The sequence below is a fragment of the Ischnura elegans genome, chromosome 8, assembly GCF_921293095.1.
Source record: "Ischnura elegans chromosome 8, ioIscEleg1.1, whole genome shotgun sequence".
Classification (NCBI taxonomy): Eukaryota; Metazoa; Arthropoda; class Insecta; order Odonata; family Coenagrionidae; genus Ischnura; species Ischnura elegans.
In genome coordinates, this window is record NC_060253.1 from 34,596,068 (window position 1) to 34,623,846 (window position 27,779).

At 37.8% G+C, this 27,779-nt stretch overlaps 1 protein-coding gene across 1 annotated transcript in view; it reads left to right on the forward strand.

The window, feature by feature from the left end:
* LOC124163861 (growth factor receptor-bound protein 14-like) overlaps window positions 1-27,779 on the forward strand; it is a 512,073-nt gene that overhangs the window by 372,916 nt on the left and 111,378 nt on the right. The window contains exon 8 of the mRNA XM_046540966.1: window positions 11,854-11,907. Within this exon, the coding sequence (XP_046396922.1) occupies window positions 11,854-11,907 (54 nt within the window). The remainder of the gene's footprint in view (window positions 1-11,853; window positions 11,908-27,779) is intronic.

Here is a 27,779-nt window from a genome sequence, read left to right on the forward strand (position 1 = left end):
CATTCGTTCTGATGTAGTTAAATTGACATCCTGTGTCCCTCAAGGTAGCGTAATCGGCCCGAGTTTGTTCATTATATAAAGAAACCTCTACTCCTAAATTAGCAGTAAAATACGTTTATTTGCTGACAACGCTGTATTCTATCTTGAAATTGGTTATCACTCTGAATTTGAAATTCTATCATCGGATTTAAATAATGATCATGTTTGAAGCCAAGAGTGGGGACTGGAACGTAATCTGAGTAAATGAACAATGGTGCCTACATTTCTTGCCTAGGTTGTCAAACTATCCCTACGTACTTACTGTAGAGGCATCAACATAAAAGCGTCTGATGAAGTGAAGTATCTGAGAGTTACGATAACTTCGAACCTATCGTTGGGAACACTCAGAAGAAATGTTTGTGGCCGAGCCCTGAAAAATCTAGGATTCGTCAAGCGTGTTGTGAAAAGATTTTCAAGTGAAAAATTGAAAGAGAGGTGATATTTCGCACTCGTCCGGCATATTTGAATATACAGCGAGCATATGGGATCCGGCGAGAAAGACTTAATCCGTGAACTTAATAGAATTTTAAAGAAAGTCGCACGATTCGTCAAAAACTGCTACGGGCGCAAAGAGGGCGTTACAAAGATTTTAAACTAAATATGCAAGGAGCAGCTAGAGACTCGGGAGGCTGCTCCCTATGCTTAGATTTCTTGAGTAATTAAGAGTGGATATCTTTCCGAGCGACAGTGAGATCATCATGTTGGAACCCTACTATATTTTCAGGTCCGGCAGAAACGATAAATTCATACATTTTGTCGAACGGATAAGTATGAGAATTTGTTTCTCCTCTAAAAAATGAGGACTTTAATAAACGCTTGGCAGAACTTTGTTTAAGCCTTTTGTTCCCTTTTATTTCTTTAGGTCTTGTACCTTAACACCCCCTGCCACACGCCGATTCAGGCAGCTTGTGGAGGAGCATGTTGATGATAGCCCGTTCACAGTGTAATGCAAAGCGTATAATCGTAGCTGACATAATGAGTTAGGTTTTAATTCATTCAATCATGATTAATAGAAATCACTGTTAATGTCTCTCTCAGCGCTTGTATCACTGGCACGATTAGAATTAATCGATCTAGAGAAGTGAGGAGGAAGTTAATTTAATTATTAGTTAAAAATGGCCTTCTCATAAAACAAGGCTCAGATTTTATGAACGTGCGGAGAACTGCAATTTCGTATTGGCATCTAATCAAAATGAGGATTTATTTTTGACCTTTTAAATAAATTCCGATAAAAAATAAGTATCTGGTGTCGACATTAGCTTGGATAAAATTTTGAATCCGATCCAACACCGATAGCCTTTTCTATAATTAACTCAGTAAGGATGCGATTTTAAAGAGAAAAAGCATCCTGTTATCAAAATTTGGAATGTTGCCATTTGCTGAATGGATGTAATCGATCTTTATTCGTGGTGATGTCAGTATAAGTATCGATCGATAATCACTCATAAAAGTACGATACATGAGTTCTGAGCTCATGTTATTTCTCCTATGGGTACCTGATCGTATCGTTCTTTTTACGTAACTTCACGGTAATTACCATCCGCATGCGTGGAGAAAAATGGCGTTTGAGTAACGTGGGAACGTTGACTGAGCTCACTTGTTAGATTCATTAAATTTTAAAGGCTTTACTCGGGTCTTGTTCTCTCTTCCTCTCATCGTACATTGCTCAACATCGTATGGGAAGTATTACACCTGGCTGCACAAAACCGATAAGATAAAAGAGACTACTTTAAACCCGTTGTACCAGTCAACATCTCTCTCGCATCTAACAACATTGATCACTCTTCCCTCCATAATTTATACGAACGCTTGGGAAGGGAGTGGTAATCCAAAGAGTGAACACAAAAGCTACTGAAAGAGAATGTTTTTGCGAGAGAATTCCATTCTCTTTAGAATTCTCTTTATGAGAGGGTAAGGGAAAAATCCCAAATCCTTTTCTTTGGATTTTGCGTGATGACGGTAATATCTTGGCCGACTTTATCTTTTGACATGTTACCCTGCTACTAATATACTCTCGAATTATGTATGAGTCTTTTTTTGGGCCGCATTAATGAGACCGAAAAATGCAGAAGACCTCTGAGGTCGTCAGTGAATTGAATATATATGTTTTTATCCTCCGGAATGACTCCGTGCGTGTTTACTCTCTCAGTATATATGAGGTTAACTGAGATATCTTTTATATAATTTATTCGTTTCCCATGAGCATTAAATCTTTTTGTGCTTCTTCTACACTCTAATCTCGCTTCGGTCCCCGGAATAACTTTATACTGCGCCCATCGCTTGATTGTAATTGTCTGGTCACTTTGTGGGAGGTTACCACTGGGTATAATGCGCAAAGTATTCATTGGTAATTTTTTCCTCACCCAAATTCTCAGTTGTGTGATTGCACTTAAGATATGAATCTGTAATTAGTGAAACGAAAGGTTTTATGTCTCTGCTTCAAGTCTTTTAACGTGGTCATCAATTTGCGAGCGATCACCAGTTGTCACATAAATTCACCTATGAAGCAGGCAGAAGTAATAATTAACATCGTAACCCATAGGTATTGATAACAGCTGTATGTTAGAGCTTGGCGAATTGTAGGAAAACAATTATGGAGAAAGATATTCTCCTTCGTATGAATCATCAGTCCATTCCACGTACTGAAGGCTTTTACTTCCCCGAGACATTTTTTCATTCAATATTTCCGGATTTTTATCAACCTTTTTAGCGCTAAATGTGAAAAATGAGCTCTTTCCTGCTTAAGTTTTCCTGGATATACACAATTACTTATACCACTTATTTTTTATCAGAGCGCGACCCGGGTTTCAATGAATTATTATCATCTTCAGGCGCAAATTAATCAAAAATCATAATTTGCGCCTGAAGATGATGATAATTCATTGAAACCCGGGTCGCGCTCTGATAAAAAATAAGTGGTATAAGTAATTGTCTGATATCCAGGAAAACTTATCATGGAATACCACAAAGTAAAGCAAGAGCTGGTGAATTTTGTTCTTTCCTGCTTGTTAGCGCCTCCTTTGCCAACGCAATTCTCTTCCCGATTTGCACTCCAGATTGCCTTAAAATTTCAAAGTGAAGGAGTTAGTTTTAAATGAGTAATACGCTGCCAAAATAAGGAAAAAAATTCTACCAATGGAGAGGAGGGGATGTGTCCTCTTTTAAGCGCAACTCACCCCACACCTCTCTTATGCACTTGAGTACTCCGGTATGGTAATGCATTCGGGGCACGAACGGGAACCGCCTCCAAAGCCTTCCCATCGGAACCACGCTGCATCGTTCTTTTGTTTTTTTACCCGCTCCTCGCCTGCGGACTCTTTTTTTTTCAAAGAGATGCGCGCCCCGCCCACCTGCCTACCTGGACTCAGCCAATGGGAGTCGCGAATGGAAAATTACACGTATTATAAATTCCATGTCATAAATCTTCGTCTCTCGGGCATGAATGGTTTCTTTTCCACTCCTTTTTCGCGGTCCGAAATCGATTTGTCAGAAGAAAGCCTACATGCTTTCGTACACGCATGCAAGCTTCTACTTCTTCGGCACGACCTCGCACGGTGGGTGACGTCACTGCCGAGGGTGACGTCACGTGAGCTGAGGTCGCCCGTATCGGCCGCCGGTCGCAGCACCGTCGGTCGTCGGATCCGCCCAGTGCCCCAGCAACGCCTACTCGTAGTTATGGAACCTTTGCGTAGTCGAGGATGATTCAGTAAAACTCGCATGTAACGAATTTCAGCGGACCATCGTTCTATTTTATTGTAAACGGGATTTAGCTTATCCATAATGAAGGATTTTGCCCCAAAAATCACTGGATTACTGGCTTATATTCCATAACTCGTCTTTATTTAAGCAACAGATTCGTAACATTTAGCCATCATCCCACCCTTTCCACCAAACGGCTGTTAAGAGAAGGGTTTTAAGATCAATGGTAGAACTACGTGGTGATGGCCTCACGTAAGAATAACTGATGCTAAGGTAAGGGAGGGTTAAGTAGCGAATAATGACTTTAAAAGAGAGGAAATAATTCCCTAAGGAGCCAAGGAATAGTTCGTTATTTCGGGGGTTTTGTATCATCCGAACTCGATACATGCGGGGAAGTTAAAATTGGCGATCAGAGTAAAGTTCATGGGACCGAAAACTCACCTCGTTATAGGCGGGATTTCGCTGCATGCGTGATTCTTATTAGCGAGTTTTACTGGACTTGGGTAGTTCGGTAAAAGAATACGGTAATGAAGACTATTTGCCGGCGTAGGTGAGCACTGAATGTTTCCTGGGCTTCCGCTCATGTTAAAAATTTGGCGACGATGGAGTTTTTAACCCGAGAAACATTCAGAGAATAGGTTAATGTTTAGTATCGATAATTTGCGATTACATTTCTAATTTTGAGATACTTATCATAATAAAATATCATTATATTCCACCCTATAATACGTTGCCTCCCGTTAAAACATTACGAATCGAATTACACAGGATAATATGCCGCGATTTCACTCATTTATGCGACGATATGTGGTGATATTATATTCAGGCTACGATTTTTCATCGAATAATTTATCATGCTATTTTTTCATGACATATTTATGTATTGGCGATGATATTTTTATTTTTTCTATCGAGAAATATGTCGTCATTTTTATCGGTCAACCGTAAATCGCTGGGGTTCGAAATTCAATATCGGGTTCTCGATATATTTTAATATTGCGATACTTTTCGATATTAAGAATCATCCACCGGACGCACCTGTACGTACGCACCTCTACCCATGGCTACTTATTTGAGGGCCATGGTCAAATTGTGTGGGCCCTAAGCTTTCCTCTCATCAAGGGCACAATATTGCGTAATCTCAATCGGTCACGGCAAGGTCATATATTATGGTGCCTTTATCGGTACATAGATATATGAGTTGTTTTTTTCTGGGTTACGTCATGTGCGAGTGCTCGTTATGTATGCGTTCCAGTGCGTAACTCGCCAGCTGCGGATTTAATATGATGTTATGCGTCACCATGATCTTCCCTTGCATTGGTAGGTGATGCAAACCTATGATTTCATGCTAATTCGCAAATTTTGGTGAACGAATGCGATTATGTGAATTAGTGACCGAGCAACCCAAACTTACAGAGGTTAATGTCGCGAATTCCTCTACAAATAATTAAAATCACTGTAGTGCATATCTTACAAATATCCTCTTTATCTATATCGCGTTGCACAGATATTAAATAAATTAGGCTGGGAGCCGCTAGAGACTCGGAGGTTGCGCGCTCGGCTTAGATTGCTTGATCTAGGTATCTAGGTATACTTACTTGGGCCATTTCTTGGGAGCGTCTTATAATAAATTGAGGACTTATGCAAGATTTAGGCCCATAAATGACTACATTCCCATGTATTCTTTTATAAATATACTAATTAGATATCTTGCAAACATTTCTAGATATCTGCAATTAAGTACTTGCGTATTTGATGTCCCATTTCGGGTAAACTGGCACCAATCCATTGATACACTCACAGTCCAGTGCTTGCCTTATTTTTAAAATGAGTCCTCGCTATTTCAAATGCATCGAATATTCATCATTGAATCCACGAATGTTTTATTTGAAGTTAGAGTGGATACCTTACTTTCTAGCTGTAACTTGTCAATTGATGACCCATAATTATCATTAAAAACTTCTTAGGTTCTTGACATCGCAATGGTAATTTACATATTTTAAGGTTATTTTTTTAAATTTCCTTTCAAAAAAATTAGCATCGACGTAGCCAATTCACCGGCTTATTCCTGCTCTGCGTATTATATCTCTTATTTTTTTGGCCTATGTATGCAGTAAAGTAAGCCGAGTGGTCTGCTCAATGTTCAAGAAAAAAAAATGATGTGTTGGGATAATTCTCGAGTCAGTAAACCATCTTCAAGATCTTCCATCCTCTCGGTTTTGTCTTATCTGGATCCGGGTTGTCAGTGAGATCCTCTGTAAAGTGTTCAAAGTGTTTGCATCCAGTTAACTAAACCATTGTGCCTTTTTCGAGGAGACTCAAGTCTGCCTCATCAACATTTTCTTTCTGCTTTCTTTTGTTCTGATAAAACTTCTTCGTGGAGATCTTTGTTTACCCTTTTTGAGGAATCATTATTGGATTACTTTTGCGAATCACTTCGGAAAATTTAAAATTACAGTCGGACTTCCCGCTGATTTTGGCATGACATCACATGTTTAGCAAACAAATATATTCAAACCAGATCAAGAAAATATTGCGATTAATGAGTTGCATAATATTATGATTATGGTACGTTAATAGATAATAGTTGTAGACATTTATATCTTTAGAATCCATTCAAAATATACCTTTCATGTTGTAGTGCGTCACTTTTATTGAAAATTATTTGGGTTCCACTCTTTATTTCAGTAATTATTTGATTTAAAAGTAGTAAAATTATATTCGATACTTTCTTGTATAAGGTATGTATTATTTTTTGCCCACGGGGAGAAAAATGACAATTAAAAAATTGAAAAAAGTGTTTTATTTGCAAAAGAATCAACTGCTCAACATTTTATATCCTGGAAGATAACATCAGATAATATATAAATAGCAAAAACCCTATTAATCACGTTTACAATAGGCCAAGGGAGTGACTACACCTGGCGTGTGGATCTTTCAGTCCTTTCTATCCCACCGATTGTATTAGATCCGTTTTTACCTCCGCGATGGCCTGGCAGAATAAATCATCCTGCGAAGTTGAATTGACGTTTAATGTCGGTGAAGATTTATTGCAAGATGTTATTACCATTCCAATCCTCCGAGAAAATCCATATCCTCGGTGATGAAGTGAATCTGGCGAGATACAATATCTTTTAATGCTAAGTTGGAGTAGATGTCTTGTTGTTGTTACGAAATATGTTATGACTCAGCTTCGTGTACTGTAAAACACAAACTAAATCGTAGACTGCGGTTTTAAATGGTTGAAAGGCTTCACAAATCTGTGATGTATTCGTCTTTAATTGATTTTATCAACTATTTCTTTCGTCCATCCAGAATTCATTCAGGAAACGAATATTATTTTTTTTTGGAATCGAGAAAAAGGAGGAATTGCGTGTTATAAATGCATATAGGCGGCGCATTTTTGCGTCATAAGCTATGTTACTATCTCAATCTGGGTGATGAGGTTTGGAGTTATCGATGAAAGTCGTAGGTTTCCCTAAGACTTGATTGATAATGTAAGGACAGTACATTTAAGAAATAATCTGGGTTAAATATGATTCGGTAAATATGTATTTACAATGGCATTCAGCCTCATGGATGGATGCATATACCCATTCATCGGCGATTGGGTTAAAGTATCCATCTATTTTCCATGATGATGTTTACTTAGCGATCATTTTCGAATTTTCCCCATCATTATGATGATCGTGCGAAATCTTCACGTAATGTAGCCGAAGGGATTGTAGGTTTCGAGTTTTTTGGTTGGTCCAAAGTCACATCATGGGGATGTATTAAAGGTACTTAATTGGCTTATTTTTGAATTTACTCTATAAATATATGGGGAATATGATAGCCGTCGGTGTTATACGCATATATCCATTAATATAACTGGTTGTATCATTGATTCATACCGTATTTAATTAGTTATTTTACGTCAGAAACGGTGGAAAACGTGGGTATATTTATTCAGCATATCGTTATCATCTAAAGATAAAAGACATGACGTGAGTAATGTATTTACTTTTTTTGTAGCTATTTGGTATTAATTGTATTTGCGTGGATTTTCATTAGTTCTGTGAGAAGTTTTTAATATAATTTATTTAATTCCTGTATATGTATGTGTAATAATTTAATTCCTGTATGTGTTGGAAGGCTAAACAGTGCATCTGCTTGGTTATTAAATTACTTACCACGCGTATTATAACGTCATATATTAAGATAAGTCATATTTTTAATCTTGAATTTTTAATTTTCGCGAAAATGTGTTCGATGACTATTTTCATTGCATTTATGTTTTTGAAGTTCAGTAGCGAATTATCACGCGTATACTAAAATGATGTTTTTAACGGCATGCTTTTTAATTGTTTGTGATAAATAAATGTCTTTATGCATTCTTCACATGGTTATCAACACACATCCATTCATTTCATGGGAAATATTATCTTTAATCCATAAGAATTATAATTTATAGACTTAAATAGCATCCTTTGTGCGTACGAAAATATTTTCCTAAATCGCATCTGATTGTTGCATACGATATCATGTATCGTATACCTTATTTGAAATAACGACTGCTATGATACTATTGGTATGACGTCTTTATATTATTTTCTTGTCCGTGAGAGACTGTGCAAGTTTTAGTGCCTCTAATTCTGGTTTCTAGGGAGTGTTTGCATGCAATACAAAAAATATCAGTAGCTATCATACCAAAAGTAGCTTAGCGTTGTTTTCTGAGGCTCAATACGGTATGGGGATTACGATATTAGTCGCTTTTATAAGTTAATCCAATAATTTGTTTCTTCGATAGAACCAAATTCATATAATTCTCTTATTCAGAATGTTTTTTTACCAGTGGTTAGTTTACATTAGTGAATGAATACCATGCATAGTTGTGTAAAGTTACGTAAAGGTGGCTACCAAATATATCCGATCTTTCTATAAATAATTTCAATTATATATCATATTTTATTGTAAAATAGTACTCAACATTAACAATGGCTGGACATTAACATACACTGTACGCGTAATCCTAATATTCGTTCCAGTTTTGTGATGTGTATCGATGGTTAATTTATTTATCGACACCCGATCTACCTCTTTACTCCATATCCCTACACCCAGGCTATCTGTAATTGAGCGCTCATCTTTCCATAGACTTTCTTTTCTAATAAATTCTCTTCCCGGTGATATTGATCCGTTTACTCTGACACTTTAAAATTTTACGCACCTGGCATCAACGTATTTATCGCATAAATGACTAGATAGCCGGATAAATGTTTGTTGTTTTTTCTTTTTTATACTATTTAAATTTGTAATAAATAATTATTATTTAATTTTTGTTGTTATAAGTGCACTTTAAATTGGCAGTGTTGCTGTATGTGCAACTCTTTATTTTAAAAAATAAAAAAATAATTATCCTCCAGCATATATCACTTATTGATCATTTGATAAATAATTATTATTTAATATTTGTTGTTATAAGTGCATTTTAAATTGGCAGTCTTGCCGTATGTGTACCTCTTTAGTAAAATAAAATAAAAGTAAATAAAATAATTATTCTCCAGCATATATCACTTATTGGTCGTTTGTATTCATGGGAACATTTGGGTGGCGTAATTGTTAATTTTATCGCACTTAGTCATAAACGTGCCTCTATTCTGGGAAACTGGTTATATACCGGATGTGCTGACACCATCGTTATTTTGGCACTGGTGCATGTTCCGAGTGCAGACAACATGATATGGTCGGTGAAATTGTTTGGCTTCCTCTGTGGCCTGTCGCTCGCTCAAGGTCAATCGGACACACAGCTGCAACCTCCCTTTCGTGTGTTGCTAGGGTCAGATGGAGGGCTCTTTTAAACCTTCAAGCCACAGCCAACCTCTCCAGCCACGGCTCCGCTGGATCGCGGACTATGTCCGCCATTCTACATGCTCTTAACCTGTAAACGCCTAGCGGTACCAAATGGTACCAGCTTGTAGTGCAGTGCTAAAAGCAATTTCTTTGTCATTTATCTTAATTAATTATGGTTTTTGAGAGTCTCAAGTTAATAAGAATATTTTAAATAACATTTTTCCGAAAATTTTGTGATTTTAAAGCTGTAATTAACGTATTTAGAGCCGTTTGAAAATTGAGAATTATCAACTAGCCCAAACAAATAAAACGGAATTTTTAGAGCAAGCTTTTCGATATTATTCACTTACACCTTATGTGCTGTTGATACAAAAGTTTTATTACGTAATTATGATTGCTATAGCATGTGTGTCTCATATAAAGTATGGTTATTAGATGTGACCTGATGACTCAGAATTTCATTGACATATAGATATATAATTACCACAAAAATCACAGAAACTTTTTAATTCAGGCGTTACCGGGTTAAGGCTGTTTTACACGGGGCACGGAATTGCGCAGATTAGATCTGCATTAATTTCTAAAATGCGCAGATTAGGGCTGCATTAATTTCTAAATAAGCCTAAATATTCATGAAAATTACGTTGAAAAGTAAAGGAAAGTAGGAGTTTTAAGATGTGTGTAATAAATTTTGTAAATCTACTTCAATGTTTTATTTATAAAAAAGGGGGTTACTTTCCCAAAAGGAAATGCAGTCAATCTTTTAAATTCCGTGTAAAGGTCGTTTTACACGGGGAACGGAATTGCACACATTAGATCTGCATTAATTTCTAAAATGGCGTGGAATTGCGCGAATGCATGAACGAAATTAGTACGGGAGCTATTTTGCCATCTCACGTCCACGCATTCTCGCATGTGTTCTAGCAATTCACCGCTTTACACGATGCAATTTTGACTGCGCCTCCGTACACACATCAGATTGTGCAAGTACGTGCCCCGAGTAAAGCCGCAACATAAGGATTCATTATGGCCCAGCCGTTTGATTAACTCCTCCCTCGATAGATTTCGTGGAGTCTATGAACTTGCATTGCACATTAGTGCTAATAGAAGCATTCTGATAATGATGATAAAGCTAAAAACCCTTGTGCAATAGCTTCGTTCTTTCATCATTGGTGTATACTGCTTACGCATGTTTTTTTTTCATTTTCTCATTAAATTTTAAAATTAGAATGTACATGCGATACCAATAAATAACTCAAAAATAAAAGAATTCTTATAATTTTAGCTTTATTATTGTCTGAATGAAATATATTTGAGTCTATCGTTATCTCGCTAGAACGGGCAATTTTTGTGTTTTAACGGCAATACCTTCATGTACTTACACTAGTAAATAAACACCATGTACAGATTAGTGTAAAGTTACTTGAAGATGGCAAACCTAATGTACCCGATTATCTGTAAATAATTTCATTTGTATTCCTCTGTCATTTGCAAAGTAGTCCTTCAAACGGCCAAAAATAGAGCATTTGTTTCAGTTTTTAGGTGTGTAACGATTCGTTATTTGTTTGTCGATGAATTTATCCTCGCGAAAACTTTCAAAATGTGGCCAAGCCTTTTTTGCTTCAACGAAAACTTTTCGTTGTGTAAAATAATATTCCTTCCATCAAACTACCTTTGAATAAATGCATCACGCTTGTGACCGTTTCCTGAAAGGCTGTTCCATGGTTTTTTTTACGACATGAGCGGTTTCCAAATTGGCTTTCGCATTTTGGAACTAAGTAAAGAGAACTAATTGCTCAAGATTTCAGCAAACCCTAGTGGCATTACATTCGCTCTCAAATGAGGTTGAGTTACTGTGTGCTATTTCCTCACGCTGCGAGTTCTACGGTTTCGCATTTTTTCTTGTCAACTGTACAAACAAGTGCTCGGATCATAGGCCAAGTTCTGTTAACATTCCGCATGATTTTACACGATAATCATAATTTATTCATTGAGGAACTCATCTCTGTGGGAGCAAACGAAAGATACCATTAACTTGATACGCTTTTCTTGTGTTCTTTGCATTATTAGACTCCATGCATTTTCATGCGCATTTAAATTACTTTCCCACTATGATTTCCAGCATTATTACTTTTATTTAAATCCCGAAGCAAGCGTTTGGTATTCTCATCCACGCCTTCGAAGGATATCTCTCCCGCCAACGCCAATTCCCCCATCAAAGGACTGGCAATCTACAGACTGGAAGGTATTATCTGATTCATCCCATCTTTCTTCTTTTTGCAGGTTCAAGTCGTGGCCAAATTCCTTCGCAGCTGGAAAGGAAACAACAAAGATAGGGTGAGTGATGTTTTTCATTATTCATCATATGTATATCACAGTGCCGTATCTAATTTCTCACTCCTTGACCCATGTCGTTCCCTAGTAACTATTAGTTTTAAGTTTGGTCGTTTAACCGTTAAATATATGTAATGTTTATGAAAATTTCAAAATATACTTATTCATTTGTACTTCACCGGCTGGCTTCCCAAAAAATAGGCTTTCCAGGCTATGTTTACCTATTTCCTGGAAATAATGATGTAAAGTCAGAATTTTCACGGGGATTTTATTGCAAATACTGTCGACTCCTACGACAAACGTTGATTAATGCTGGAATATATTTTTCATTTCAAAGAAGACAAAAGTGGCTCCACATTCGTCTCGAAAAACCATAGATCTTGAATTGGACTTGGAAGTACCTAAATTGTAAGGATTGAATTATCCACATTATATGTATCCGTAACGCTTGCGAAAATTATTAGCAGTAAAGCTCTCTGTAGCCACTTGACTTCCTTACGGTTTTTGAATGATTTTTCTATACCCAACCTTTCGCTGGCAGTCACTATACACAATAAATGCATTGCCTTTTCTTTTGAACTTACCAGGAAAAGTTGTCAATCCCTACTCCGAGCTACCTGTCAAGAATTACTTCCGTGTTTTGTTATAAATGTACCATCCATTGTTATAAATTTAATTTTCTGACATCCTGTTGAAATATGTATGCATGCTGAGAAATGACTTTATCTCCTGAAAATTGCAACACCTGAGCATGAGAATTTTTTCTTCAAAGGCCTTCGATTTTCTCTTTTAGAAATAGCGTCTATAAATTTTTCCCACGCTAGGAAAAAATCTGAAGAACGATTCATCATGATGTCCCTAATGCGTTCAGTTGTTTCCCAAGTGACGTTTTCTTTTCCTTTAAAACTTATGGAAATAATTAAGAAAGGACTTTAGGTATCCATGTGAAGGTTCTAGGATCGGTTTTCATCGGATACTTTCCCTCACCGAGCTATCGTACAGGTGTAACTATAGGAAGCACAACGGATGACTGCGTTACGGGAATTTCTGACCTGGTACTAGCTGTTAGAAGTACCATGGCGGCATGCACAATACTCTTACATATTCAGTCGCCTAATTATCTTTTCAAAGGTGGATCTCCAACGGCATTTTGTCATAATCATACGATCAATTTTTTTAATCATAAGTGCGTTGCAAAAATTCTTTGGAATACACTAAGTTAAATTAATTTCACACATCTGGTGCTCCGCAACGTTACACTTAACACCATCCATAATTTTTACACCTGGAGTAATCAACTCCATAAATCGAGGAAAAATGAATAAGTTTCTTGGTGTTAACCCTGTTATCGATTTATCCCGGCCGGAAAAAGTCAGCTTTGAAGGCAATAAAATATAATCAACAACGAATATGCGTTATTTGAGTTATAATAATAGTTTTTTATCGCCGATAAGATTTTTTATTGAGTTTTAGTCGTTGGTTGACGCACTTTTCCTTGCATTTTCATTAGACTGTGGTGGACACGATTTTACCCATTATAACTCAATGTTGCTTCTAAGCAACATCAAATATGTTTAAACTTTCAGCTCTATTTAGGAGATATCTAAACAAGATATTATTTTGTAGTGTAAAATTTAATGACGAAATATTTAGCTGACAGGATAATTATCATTGGAGAATAAAATTTTCAAGTTTTTACAAAATAAAAAATCTTGGAATTTGATATCTCCCAGAAACAGCTCTGGGTTAGAAAGGGTTAATGGAAATTTTTAACCAGTCAATAATAAACTTCAGTTTGAAAAAGGAAACGAGAAGCTGGCTTCTCTGGAGATTATAATTATTAATAGCTTCAGTGTAGTAGTACATGAAATAAATAAAAAACTGATGTATTTTTTAAATTTTGATGGTTTTTTGCCCTTAGGAAATGCATTTAAAATCTCTATGGCTCAAAAAATGCAACCAGACTTCTTGTCCGTAAGATTCAGTTTCGAGTTGGATAGGTACCGGCAGAGGTCGCCTGTTCTCTGGACAATCGGGAGAAGCGCAACCGTTTCGCATGACTCAGCACGGAAAGGGGAGTCGAGAATTGAGTTATCGGAAACACATCGTGTTCCGCCGTGAAAACTGAGCGGAAACAGTATCAATTAGTCACCCTCGTGTTCCTCGGGGAGGTCTGTTTTATTTTCGACCTCGGGACTTCGATGAGTCCCGAATGGCGTTGGCGTCCAATTAGAACCACGGAGGGGACATGAAGGCATCGTGTGTCGTTCTCCACCGCTGTCATCTTGCACTGGCAATCCGAGGACGGCAAGATGAAGCTATCATTTCTGATTAAAAACCTGGTATTTCAGCTTCAGAGTGAATGTGGAAAATAACGCTCAAGACCTAACATACGAAGAACCTAACAGCTTGTTAACATTGAAACTCTAACTTCAGTATTATAATGGGATATGGCATAAGTTAGCAAACGATAAATATATTATTAGATTCTATGAAAATCCTGATACTTGTACCTTTTATATATTATTTGATTAAAATAAAGTTACGAGTGAAAATAATCAGTATTTAACGTCCTATATCATTATAGTTATCCCCATCAGGCCCATAGTTAGCCACATCATCGCATAATCTCGTTCTTTGTTGGTTCAATCTTGGTCGTATGTGCAGGAGAAAAATTCTATTGTATATTTTTACTTTTAGTTATCGACATAAGTAAAATGATTCATTTTCATGGTTTTACTCAAAACTTACGGATTGTTTGACAATTCTCAGTATAAGTATGCGAGAGCCGGTATTATAACTGAGGAGAGACAACATCCTTGCGAATTAGGGATTTTCATTTCAGCCAGATGAGAAATGTAGCAGTTACTGCGGTTTTTATTTTCTTACTTGGGCTAGCCTATCTGTGTTGACGGCACAAGGCACTGAATAAGAGAGTGGTTAAGTTTGAGGAACGATTATCTAATATGTCATTTTATGAAATGTAAATAGTAGTTAAATTCCCTATACCCTGAGAAATACGGAACATTTAGTGATTACAAAGATGAGTTTTACACTTTGAGTAATCAACTCCAACAATCGAGCTACAATAAATTAGTTCCTTGGAAATAAAGCTGTAATCGATTTATCGTGCCCGCGAAAAGTCAGCTTTGAGGACTATGAAAGATAATAAAAAACGAATCTGCGTCATTCGAATAGTAATAGTTTCAATTATTGTATTGTTTATGGAGATTTAGTCGTTGCTTTACGAACTATTCCCTGCAATCACTAGGCTGTGATTGACATTTAATACAAATCATTAACCATTCAATAATTGCCTTAGGTTTACAAAAGGAAAGGTAATGAACAAATGCCTTGTCTATAAACCATAATTATAAACATTATCATTGTTATGATACGTGCAAGAAAATGAAAATGATGTATTTTTAAAAATGTTGTGGGCTTTAATCTCTTTGAAAAAAAAACATTCAACAACTTTAGGGATCAAAAAATGCGAACATAACTCCAAAAAATTTCTATCTCTAATTTAATGAAAGTGGTGAGGTGAATAACTTTGTAAGAAACAGTTTATCATATTTGTCTTTTGATAGCTTATAAATGCCGTGATTAAAGCGGTGTGTTTTGAGCAAAAGATAAAACAGCTGGATTCAGTGTTATAAATGATTCACGTACTCGCTGCGGAATCACATTAATATCGCGCCCGTCAGCTGTTCTGTCTCCCAACGTTTACGAGGTCACTCCCAGGTTTTACCTGGTCGCTCTTTCATAACCGCTGTGTGTGGCGTGGGTGTGAGTCGGGAGATGAGCTGGCTTTGCGCGCGTGACACCAAACCCGCGTCGCTCTGCAGAATATTTCGCCGCGGGCGTTCACGATCGGCGGCGACTCCGCGGAACCTTTCGCGCTCATTGTTTCGCCGTCAGCTGTTCGTCGCTCTAGGCGACAGGACGACACGATGGGCTGGGCACACATTTGTGAGCGTGAAGAATTTAATATTAAAACCTCTCACTCAATAAAATAACAAAGATTAAAAACATTAAGTAAATTCCTGTAAAAAAAAAGATAATCTAAATCCAATCAAAATAAAAAAGGAAATTTTACAAATATAACGTGATACATTCGTCGTTAAACTCCAACTCGCGTTGCTAAACGCACCCGAATTTGTATGCTCGTGGTAATAAGGAAGTATATCTTCAAGTGCACCATTCAAAACAATTGTCTTACAAGGGAAGCCGACTTACAAAAAAAATTGGGGGGGGCAAACCGGGGATCTTGCCCCGGGGAATTTTATAAGTAGTGAGTTTTAAGTTTTTTAAGCATTTTAGAAGAGTCACGTGATCAACATTAGAACCCTGATAAATCGAAACTCGATATCTGGACACTCCGGGGAAAATCGACAAGCCTGACACATTTTTTCCTCACACCCATAACGAATTTTTGAGGGGGCTCGGGCCCTCTCGGAGCCCATGGAGTCGGCGCCACTGGTCTTACAAGTAATTAGCCCATCATCATCAACAGTTAGTGATCCGGAGATTGTTTTAACGTTGGTCTCCACTCAATTTAGTTAGCATTAGCAGGCCACCCGGCGTTGCTCAGGAAGGATAGTGCCCAGAAAAGTGAGAACCTTGGAACTTGGAAATCGTGGTCGCATGGCAGGATTATTAGGTAAAGGAACAAAGCAGGTATCATGATGGTATACATATGTTACAGAAGACAATGGAAAAACTGTTTCCGCATAACACACACGGGATCATTATACCTTGCTCCACAACATTAATCGTCATGCGTGACCGTACGCGCGAAGTCCAAAAACGTCGTGTGAACGTCCAAGAGGATTAATAGTTAAAGGAGCGAGTCGATATGTGTGCCCACCCTGCAGGATGTCCAACCACAGGAGTTGTATGACATGACGTAACAAACGGTAATGCGAAAATTACGAAAAGGACATGTGGATCACAACCAGAAGCAGCAGTATAGGCTTTGGGGGCATAAGATGCACCTTACGACTTAACTTTGGCTGCAATCTGCGCTGTCGTTTTGGAAATTCATAGCGGACAGACAAACAGACATCCTCTTTTATTTAGCTAATATTCCAGCACTTATCTAATTCTTCTTCTTTGAATCTTTCTTCGCCTTTTCCATGCATCCCATCCTAGGCATTTCTCTGCCATTTTTCCTTTCCACTTGTCTCTCAACGATTGTTTCCATGATACCGTAATTTATCATGATGTGGCTGATTAAGTTGCGACAACCTCCCAGACGGAACTTCTTGCTCGCAATGTTTCTAAAGACGTCTCTCGTACTCTTCATAAAACTCCCGCAAACATATAAATTATTCACACGACTCATTACGAAGATTGAGTTTAAAAAAAAAGCTTTTTTCTCGATGACATACTAAGAAGTTCAAAATGAAAATTACGGTAAATCGAGGGTAAACATTTCTCGGGATTTCCTTTCGTGTTAAAAACTCCATTTACCAATTCATTTCATTTATTATCGTGGGCCTTTTTGGCCCATGAGATATTTTAAAAGAGCGCAATAATTCAGGAAAGAGCATTTCACAGAGGTACAAATAAAAAAACAAGACAGGTAGGCTCAGTAAATTAAAAAAAATGAAGGAAAAAAACAAAGGAGGAAAAAACAATTATAAACCTATACAAGCTTATGCATAAAATTTTATCTCGAATGCCCGGATACCCGGGTATCTAGCCACACAACATTTCCAGACAATATAAATAAATATATTGGAAACAATATCACTATTTATTCAAAGGAAAACGTTCTGGTCTACGCTAGCGTTTCGAGTTGGAGCTGTTGCAAAATTTACCCACATAATTCGCCGGTAAAGCATTAAGTATTTTTGCGGGAAATCGAGTTTCTAACTTAATTGACTCAATGATAATATTTTAAATTAATTATATTTTCAACGCCATTTTGATTTACGGCTTTAATATATTATTATTTCCAATGTTAAGGCTGCAATATATTACAAATTTATCATTGGTATACTGGATCCATCCATTTATCTCTTTCCCAAGATAGTCGCTTCTCTTCCCTGTAGTTAATTTCCTTAATGCCCTTCTTTAACTGTCCCGAGTACTTACTCAACTCTAAATTCCATATTTCTAAACAGACTCTTGACGCAAAAATCTAAATTACAATAAAAGGATTCCATTTGAAGAGTTTCAGGAATTTTTCGAAATTTGATGAATTCAGGCCGTCCCGTAGTAATCTCTAATGGCGTCTCAATGGCGTCTGTCACCGAGGAAAGTCCTAACTAGATTTCGTCGTGAAATATGGCTCGCTAGCGGGAGTGACGTCCGCGCTGCGCATCCTGCAAATGTGATGATGGGTGGATGGGAAATCCGATTATTAGCACTGAACCGTAAATTTGGGATGATTCATATCCCATGCGCATGATATATGCCGCACGCACATAGCCTCTATTAGATGTTGGGAGCGGACGTGTATGAAGACCGATGTCTGCTAACGATATGATCAGTGTAAGCATATTTTGCGTCAATAAATTTGGGCTATGACCTTCATCCCAGAAGGTAAATGCGGTGCTTTTCGATGCTAATTTTTAGAGATAGTGTACCGGTAATGTACAATCGATCAATGCGAATCCCTAGCTGAATTTAAAGAAAGTTTCTGTAACGTATACCTATAAATATGTAGTTACCTTTACACAGTGGCGGATCAATAAGAGCGCTGTGGCCCCCCTTGTGTATCTAATTTACACTAGACAGAATTGTAATTTTTTCGGACCCCCAATACTGCTGATAGGTTAACCCCTCCCTTGTCCCTATTCTGGATCCACCACTGCCTATACGTATATATTTATCTAAGTTTTGAAGATAAAAACAGTGAACATTCTAAAAATTCACCCTTTAGACGAATAAGCTAATTTAAAATATTTTACGATGTTTTTGACATGTCTATTCTAAAAATTCACCCTTTAGACGATTAAGCTAATTTAAAATATTTTACGATGTTTTTGACATGTCTATTTTCCAATTGGCATCATTTGAGGGCATATAAACAAGAGCGCGCTTTGATTGCGAAGTAGCTAAAAGCAGGGACCATTATTTAAACCCCATAATCCGCGTTGTTGTTTCAAATGGAAGCAATTGTCAAATTGGGCCTCGTCTATGCAGTCTGCTTTCTCGTGCCTCTAATCGTTCAGATTACGATTGTCCGAGCGATCGTCCTAACGATAGTTGGCAGAACAAGCTGGGTGAATGCATGTCCTGACAATAGTTGACGTAGTTCTGAACGTTACCCCTTTACGATGGTTAGGCGCTTGGAGACCGGAAGAGGAGGCGACAAGAGAAAGACTAAAAGTTCGTGAAGCTCCCTTGGCTCTATTTTTTTAATGAATTTGTCCAAGCAAGAAAGAATATGGGCGGAAGAAAAAATATTCGTTAAATGCACGTTGAACACAGTAATCTCTTGACCCTGCCAGGGGCGCAGCCAGGAATTAAAGCTGGGGGAGGTTTAGGTGCAACTAATACCGGGGTTTGTGGGGTATGGAATAATCACCAGGATAAGCGGTAGGTACGAGGTTAATAAATTGCGGAATTTTAAGATAAACGGTTCAAAATTGTGAGTTTTACGGCTTTCTGGGGGATATTTTATTAATCCTTACACTATCCTATTAGTAATATCAATCCAATTAAGTAAAATGGATTAAACTTAAATATTTCTCTGAGCTCTGGTGGGGGTTTTAACCCCCAACCCCCCCCCCCTCGCTGCGCCACTGGACCCTGCATATCTCAATAGCTTTGCTAATCGTCAATTTATCGTTCACTTTAGATTTCAGCACTGCAGGGCAGCACAGGTTTTAACCATGGTTGTGTGAATGCACGATAATTCCAAAAATTGCTGGAACAATCGGAAAATCTGAACGAGGCATAAGAGTGTCACCAGATAGCGCCATCTCCTTTCCTCACCCGACAACCTCCTAATGCGGGAAAGAACCGAATCGCGGTCTTGAGGTGGTGAGGTGTCAGTCGCTCTTCCCGTTAGACCACGATGGCGTTCCCCGAGGGACGGACAGGTACCGCTGCTTTTTGCTCACTTTTCGACCGCGATATTAAGAGCGCCACTTCCGCCCGCCTTTCGCATCTCCGCTGAAAAAAAAATCTCGAGTTTCTTTTTTTTTTGCCTTCAGGTCTAATCTTTTTCCTCCTCCGCGGTGCGCTGCAAACTTCCCGCCCCGTGAAGCGCCATAAATTAGTCCGCGACCCACCGCCTTAGTCGCCGGGCAGACTGCTTGCCTCTTCCGCGGCCACTCCTCTTGAGCAAGCGCCATAAAAATTGTTCCCCTCGGCCGTTCTAGAGCCCCTCTGTCTCCCGATACGCCGTAGAGCTTGTCTTGATCCGCACGCAATTGATAAGTATTCCAGCGTCAGTCTCGTACGACTGCTATGTGCGCATTGTCGCTCAAGATTATGCTTCTGTATGCAGGTACATCTACATCTACTTCTACATAATACCCTGCGAGCCACCTATAGGGTGTTTGGCAGGGGGTGATTAATAATCAGCATGCAGCATGCAATTGGACTCCCACATGCACACCACACGGTCCAAAAAACGTCACGTGTACTAACAAACTATACTACCATATGCTGTTAGAAATATTAATAAAATTAAGAAACATGCATTAAGTTTTACATAGGTTAGTAGGCTACAGTGCAAGCCATGCAATCTATTAATGAGTTCTATCGCTGCCGTTATAATCTCTTATTGACCGTGGAAAAAAGGACATTCTGAATCTGTCTGGTCTACAATCTATCTCTCTTATTTTATTTATATGATCTGATCTTCCATAATACGTTGGCGTCCGTAAGAAATAGTTAACTTCGCTAGAAAAAACACTGCTCTTGAATTTTTTCTAAATGTTTAGTCAATTTTTCAAGCTACGGCCCGACAGAGATTCCCATCTGAGTTTATCTAAGAGGTCAGTTACACAGACAAGACTATCGTAACGACCTTTCACATACTTGGCAGCTCTTCTTTGCACGCGTTCTAACTCTGTCATTAAACCTTTTTCATGAGGGTCCCAAACAGTGGCTGCGTATTCTAAATGTGATCTAACGAGGGAAAAGTATCTAATTTCTCTCTCTTTGTCGTCGTTCTTTCCTAATTTTCTTTTAACAAAATCCATTTTACGATTAAAAGCGGTGATGTAGTCGTGACGGCAACAAATACACGAATATTAGAATGGTGGTTTCTCCGGTGAACCATTAAATGTGCCGTGACTCACTTCGCAATTAAATGGATTTACTGAAGTCGCCATTTTCGACGCTGAGGTTGGAGCGATTCAAATTTCATTTGGTGACCTGAGGTGCGGATTAGTAGTATAAAAATGCTGAGAAGCACGTCAATATTTACGCCATTCTTATTTTATTTCTCATGTAACATCTCCTTTTATCATCTTTTTAGGCCGTACAACTGTAAGGTACACAACGTATTTAGTTGAATAACTATGGAATGGCATTTTTGTGGTAGTTGTCAATTCAGATTTTGCCCTAAACGCGATGTTTTTGGATGAATAATCGCTTCAAAAAGGAAAACTATTTTTTTTAATCTTTTATTTAATAATAGTCCCATCTCCGGGCATGAATGTGAGGCGTCAAGTATCCTTTGAAGTCACAATTTCTAAGAAGTACGTCAATATTTCTGTCAGCTCAGTATTTTACTTGTTGGGTAAAAACTTCTTTTATGGTCTGTTAAGACCTTGAAATAGGTACGCTATATAGGTCGGTGTTGAATAACTATGGAATGGCATTTTTCTGGCAGTTTTCAATTCAGATTTTACGGGAGAACGCGATTTTTTTTAAATAGTCACTTCAAGGAACATTATAAAAAATCTCTTGTTAACAATGGTCCTATCTCCGGGCACGAGTATGAGGCATTGAGTATCTTTTGAAGCCACTGAGTCTCACCCGCGCTTAGGCGAGTAAAAACTTCGTCATTATTTGCAGGGTACTCGAGCGAGTAGAGATAACACATGCCTGAGCTCGCTTGTATGCGTATATTCATCCTCGGATGCAGGCGATTCTAACCACTTTGCCGGAGGAAAACGTCGTGGTATCTTGAATCCACTCGGCTGGAGATGTTCCCGAAATGACTCAATGTTTTTTCTCCGCGGGAGGCCTGTTTGATGTAAGGCCTTGTTCCTCGCCGCTACCTAATCCAGAAAGATACGTTTGTAAGCACGTCAATGCTGTGATTGAGGGGCCGGGATCGCTAAATTATTAATGTTTATTGACGTTTCCGTTTTTATATTCCAGCAAGTCAATATATAACGAAAACGAATCTACTTCTTCGAGTTTTTTTTAGATTTTTCCTCCCGATGAATTTTTTCCTTTATTATCTCCCAATTCCCGTATTTTTATTATATTATTTTATTATATTTTTATTATATTCGCAAATTTTATGGTTTGGACTGTGAGTTTACATCGATTACTCAGTCAATCATCAATTTGCAGGTTAATATATTTGTGAATGGGTTTGTTAATATATTTTTTTTAAATTTACAGTTGCAAAATAATGAAAAGTAAAGATACTGGTATATTTCCTATTTTTGGTCTTTTTTGCATTCTTCTCGAAGTATTCGTGAAGAAAAATTGACGGCCTTGACCCTTTCGCAGATGCGTTGGTGACGTCACGATCTCATGCCGAGTAGGTCTTTCCCAGCTACACCTCAGCCTTGTGATCAGTCCTTGCGTGGTACATTATTGTTGCCTACACTTTTTTGGGCGATTCCTTCCATCAATTTAATGTTCTCCTTGAGCGAGTAACTGATGCAGTGTTTCATTTCGTCACCAACTCGCGAAAACTGGGCGGCAACTTTAGCGTTTTTGTCGTTACTTGTTTTTTCATTCTAGCTACCGAATTCTTTTGCCGAATTGTGATATTGGTTCTGAGCTGACGATCTCATTATCAATGCATTTTCAGAGAAAGATCAAGAACTTTTTCATGCATTGATCAATGTGACATTATTCATTGGTTGGATTAATTAATTAATTAATTGGAGTTCTGGTTGGATTAATGATCAGAATTCTGTATTTCTATTCCGAGTAACTGGAACCAAATCCCAGCGGTAATGGAAATATCTAAGAAGTTTCATAGTTATTTAATTGCCGTTATGAAACTTTCGAGTTTTTTCCTCAGTCTGAAATGTCAGTAAAAACTGAATTATATCGCAAAATTACAGATTTTTTCAACTTTATTCGGCGGTGGAAACATCTCTGAATATTAATATTCTTATTAGGTATTTGATTTATAATTTCTTCCATGAATTTCCCTCATTCTACTCATTTTATGAAAATTAAGTATAATGCAATTCGCCCGTTTTAAATATGACGTGATGAAACCAAGCGGTTGGTGAAGTTGAAACATGGCTGTCAAGCCATCTGCTTGTGACACCAGAGCCCGGTTTCTAATATCTTGTTATTGCCAAGGGATAGATTGCGAAATATTTAAGTAAAATAGAAGCTTGCTAAGACATCGTGTTGTCTATATTACATCAGATTTTCGCTTTAAGACGTGGGCGTTATGAAATTGAGTGCCTACCGTATTGGGTTTTCATGTCTAGAAAACCTTGATTTGATGATGAAATAAAGGTGCTTCAAGAAGTTCTATTCGGCGGAAATCAATTTTTCAACTCGTAAAATGCCTAGCTGTGAATTTTCCCAAAGTTAAGGGCGGAACTATTCAATTTATCTTCCCCCTATTCGTCATCCGTGCAATTAAAGGGAGATTGTTGATGTAGTTTACAATAACTTGTTTTAAGTCAATATTTATTAGATTCGCGATGGTTTCCTCGTTTGACATCGGAAACCAATTTTGCCTCTTCCGTTGAAGGATAGGAACCTCTAAATGGCTACGCCACAAATATTCTCGCGAAATTCGCAATTCGTCCATTTCTTCTGCATCTTTGATATTTTAGGTGATCCGATGTAGGCAATTGTATTTTTATTCAACTCATCTCATCAGCGTGTAGTCTAATTTTGTTGGATTTTACGTTCACTTTTTTAATTTTTATCATTTATTCCCATATCACTGAATAAAGCGCATATTGGCCATTTAACTTCAGGATGTTCAACAGCTCTCACAATTTCACATACACGAGCAACCATGCCTGGATAGAGGAAACCTACCCAGGCGGGACTCGAACCCGCTACCTTTTGTTTGGCAGGTGAGGACATTACCCCGGCGCCACCGAGGCTGGCATTATTATTTATTCATGTTAAAATAGTTCTTGGAGTGTAGGTCAATGTACGTAATGCAAAAAGTTTCAGCCAACGTTTCTGTTAATTTTAAACCATCCTCAGGGCTTAACTTTGTACATATTTATTGATATCAATAAATATGTACAAATTTATTGATATCAATAAATATGTACAAAGTTAAGCCCTGAGGATGGTTTAAAATTAACAGAAACGTTGGCTAAAACTTTTTGCATAACGTACATTGACCTACACTCCAAGAACTATTTTAACATGAATTAAACGAGGTCAAGATAAGGAAAAAAAAAGAATTATTATTTATTATGATATGCAGGCGATTATAAATTTTTTGAGGGCGTAAACTTTCTAGATCTGCTATGAGTTTTTTTTTTAAAGGGCAATAATTTAGCCCGACGAGAGCTCTTTCTCTCTCTCCAGTTTTAACGTCAATCAATGTGCCACGGCCACCAGAGACTGCCTTCATCCGTAGAGACAGGTCATAGCTCCGAACTTCCGTGACTCAGAGGGGCTGAAAATGATGGCTGGGTGCACTTCTTTCGAGCAAAAACAAGAGCTTTTCCCTTCTTTAATCCGATAAAACGTCATCTTCCTTTTTCACGACGGGAAGGAGAGCGAATGGCTTGAGACCTCGAGGGGGTGACTTGACGATAACCAGCCACCCAGCTCAGGAAAAGCCTCATCCCTCGAGTTCATGTGCTAGAGACTCTCCCTGTTACGCTCTGACAAGTTCGAAAATTTTCTCGTCATTCACCGAGGAAATTCTAGCATCTACTTACTTTTACTTTCACTCCGTGACAGCTGTTTTGATCCGTGCTTATCCTCCGTGCTCCATTTAATGATAGTACATGCTTAATGAATCAGTGGAGTATCGTGACGATATAATGATCACCATTGTAGCAATATAACGACTCAGGGGGATTTTTCTTAAAGAATTTTTGATTCTGTTTTTAAAAGATAGACTTTCTATCCGATTTTTACCATAATTTGTATTTAAAAGGCGATCAGTTTCAGCCATTCGTTGGACGAAATCAGATTTCTATTAACATCATTTATTGGAAATCGTTTACGAATTGATTTTTAATTAACGTTGAATATCCACGAAATTAAGGCCGAAATAAATCAACTTATCTTTTCTCAATTCGTTATCCGTACTGTCAAAGGGAGATTATGTATTTAATCTAAAATGCATTTTTATAAGTCAATATTTTTTAGATCTGCGATATTTTACTCGTTTGGTATCGGAAACCAATTTTGCCTCTTGTGTTGAATGCTAGAAAACAGAAAACTCCGTATGACTACCTCACAATTATGCTCGCAAAATATTTTGAACTTTATTATTAAAATTTTATTTTGCTAATATATGTAACAAATTTTCTGGCATTATATTCCAATGAGGTGAAACAGCTTCGTTATCAGATTCAATTTAAGTTCGACTATTTTCCTCAGACAGTAATGGGCGCCCGATGCCATTTCCATTTTAGGCGACAGGAAATTGCTTTCTTTAATGTTAGAACGTAGTGTAGAATGATTGAACTTGTTTCGTAATTGTGGCTCTTTCAAAGGAAAGCTGAGGCTTGAGTTCCGCGGTACTATTTCCATATCATTATTAGTTAAGTTGGAGGTGGTGAAATAATATGTCTATTGTCTTCGTATCCTTGATAAACTTCCCTTGCAAACTCTGTCACAATAACGGAGAGTGAATAAGGTTTTCTCGGGTTTTCAGCTGGATGGGAGTGTCCATATTCTTAGAAAGTTCAGACATTCTACACGAATTAGTAACATTGAAGAAAGTAATTTCCTGGCGTATAGATGGAAATGGCATCAAGTGCGCATAATGTCATGGGAAAATGGACGAATTTTAGTAGAATGTAGTAATAAAACTTTTTCACTTCAGTGGAATACATTCCCAGAAAAGTTGCTAGAAATGTTTTATTTTAAACAATTAATAAAAAATCAAATAAATCTATCAAATCATTATTAATATCTGGCAATAAATAAAAATAATTAATTTTAAAATAAAGTTAAAAATATTTGTCGAGCATAATTGTGACATGGTCGTACGAAGTTTTCTGACCTTCTGCTCAAGAGTTGGTTTCCGATATTAAACGAGGAAAATATGGCAGATTTAATAAATATTGACTTTTAACAAGGAGTATTATACATTTCATTAACAATATCCCTCTAACTGTAATATTCACCGGATAAATCACCTGATCTTTCTTCAATAGCGTTGAGGTTTCAGAAATCCTATGCTGGTTGCCACTAGTGATGTCTATGGCACCAGTCGAGTGACGCCTAGAGGCATTGCCCTTGGCTGCTGTTAAAGATGCAAACCTTGAATAAAATGCTCTCGGAAATGACTTGCTATTCCGAGGCGGGATTTGAACTCGCGTCCAGCGGATCAGCATGCGGGATCGTTGAACAGTGCGACTACTAGATCAGTGTCTTGCATTAATTCATCACTTGTCGATCGTTTCTCGTAAAGCTTTTTCTCGCCAGTCGCACTTCTCCTTAGAGGGTGTAGTGATACGAAATGATACATTTCCTAAGTTTCCGCAAATGAGCTTATATCTTAAACCGTAATTAATTCTTACAGTTTTCTCATCCGTCTAAATAAACACAAACAACAAGAATACAATGTAGGTAATAGCCACGGTTTCAATGCGTCAAAAGTTAATCAAAAGTTTGACTCAATGCTCGATTGGCAATTTTATCTCCAATTGTCCGTAGATTTTATCAATTCATCGATTTCAATGCCTATTTTCGTAATAAAAATTCGAATTCTGAATTATTATTGTCGTCAATGCCAGCGATTTTCGTCATTTGTTATCATTTTTCTATTTTGGTACCTAGCTAATGTCGTTGATTGATTGGCCGTCGTCAATGGAGTCAATAATAATTCAGTCGATGATACGCCGTATCGAAAACGATCGCAAATATATATTTTATTTTTTGGAAAAGCAGTCTTTTTTTCTCCCCCCGTGTGCATCATGAAGGAGTTCCACCGTGTTACGCCACCCACAATCGCATTTAGATAGCAACGAGATTTGTGAAGTCGATGCCGGGAGTTACTGATTCATTTTTGATCGATCATACCGACGTTGGAGCATAGTTTTGAGCAGAATCCATCCCCAAGTATACATCTGGATAAGAATGCCTTTTCTCTTGATGATTAATTAGACATTTCCGTTCTTAAGAGCTCAGAGGCTGACATTTAGTAACTTCATCAAAGTTACTCGGTAAAGCAGTCATATTCAAATGAGGTAGCACGTGAAAAATGATTCCTATGGGCAAGGAGTATGTCCGGCTATACCCTCGGTTTCACATCCGACAACTCCCTGGCCCCGAGGCGGGACATGAACCCGTTCCCTGTTGGATTAGCATGCGGGCGCGTTGCCCGCGACTTGGCTCATCAATTCACCGCGTACTCGCGAGCCGTGTGTCAATGCTCTTTTTGACTTACATTTTTATTTCGCGCCCGTTAGACGCGGAGTAGATGCACACGCCACTGCCTACGTACTTCTCGTGGAGCCATGTTCCTTCCGTTGACAGCCAGAGTGGCAGTGCATTAGTTCTTCCAATTACGCGTTATAGGTACTAAAGTAGAACCTCGTTTA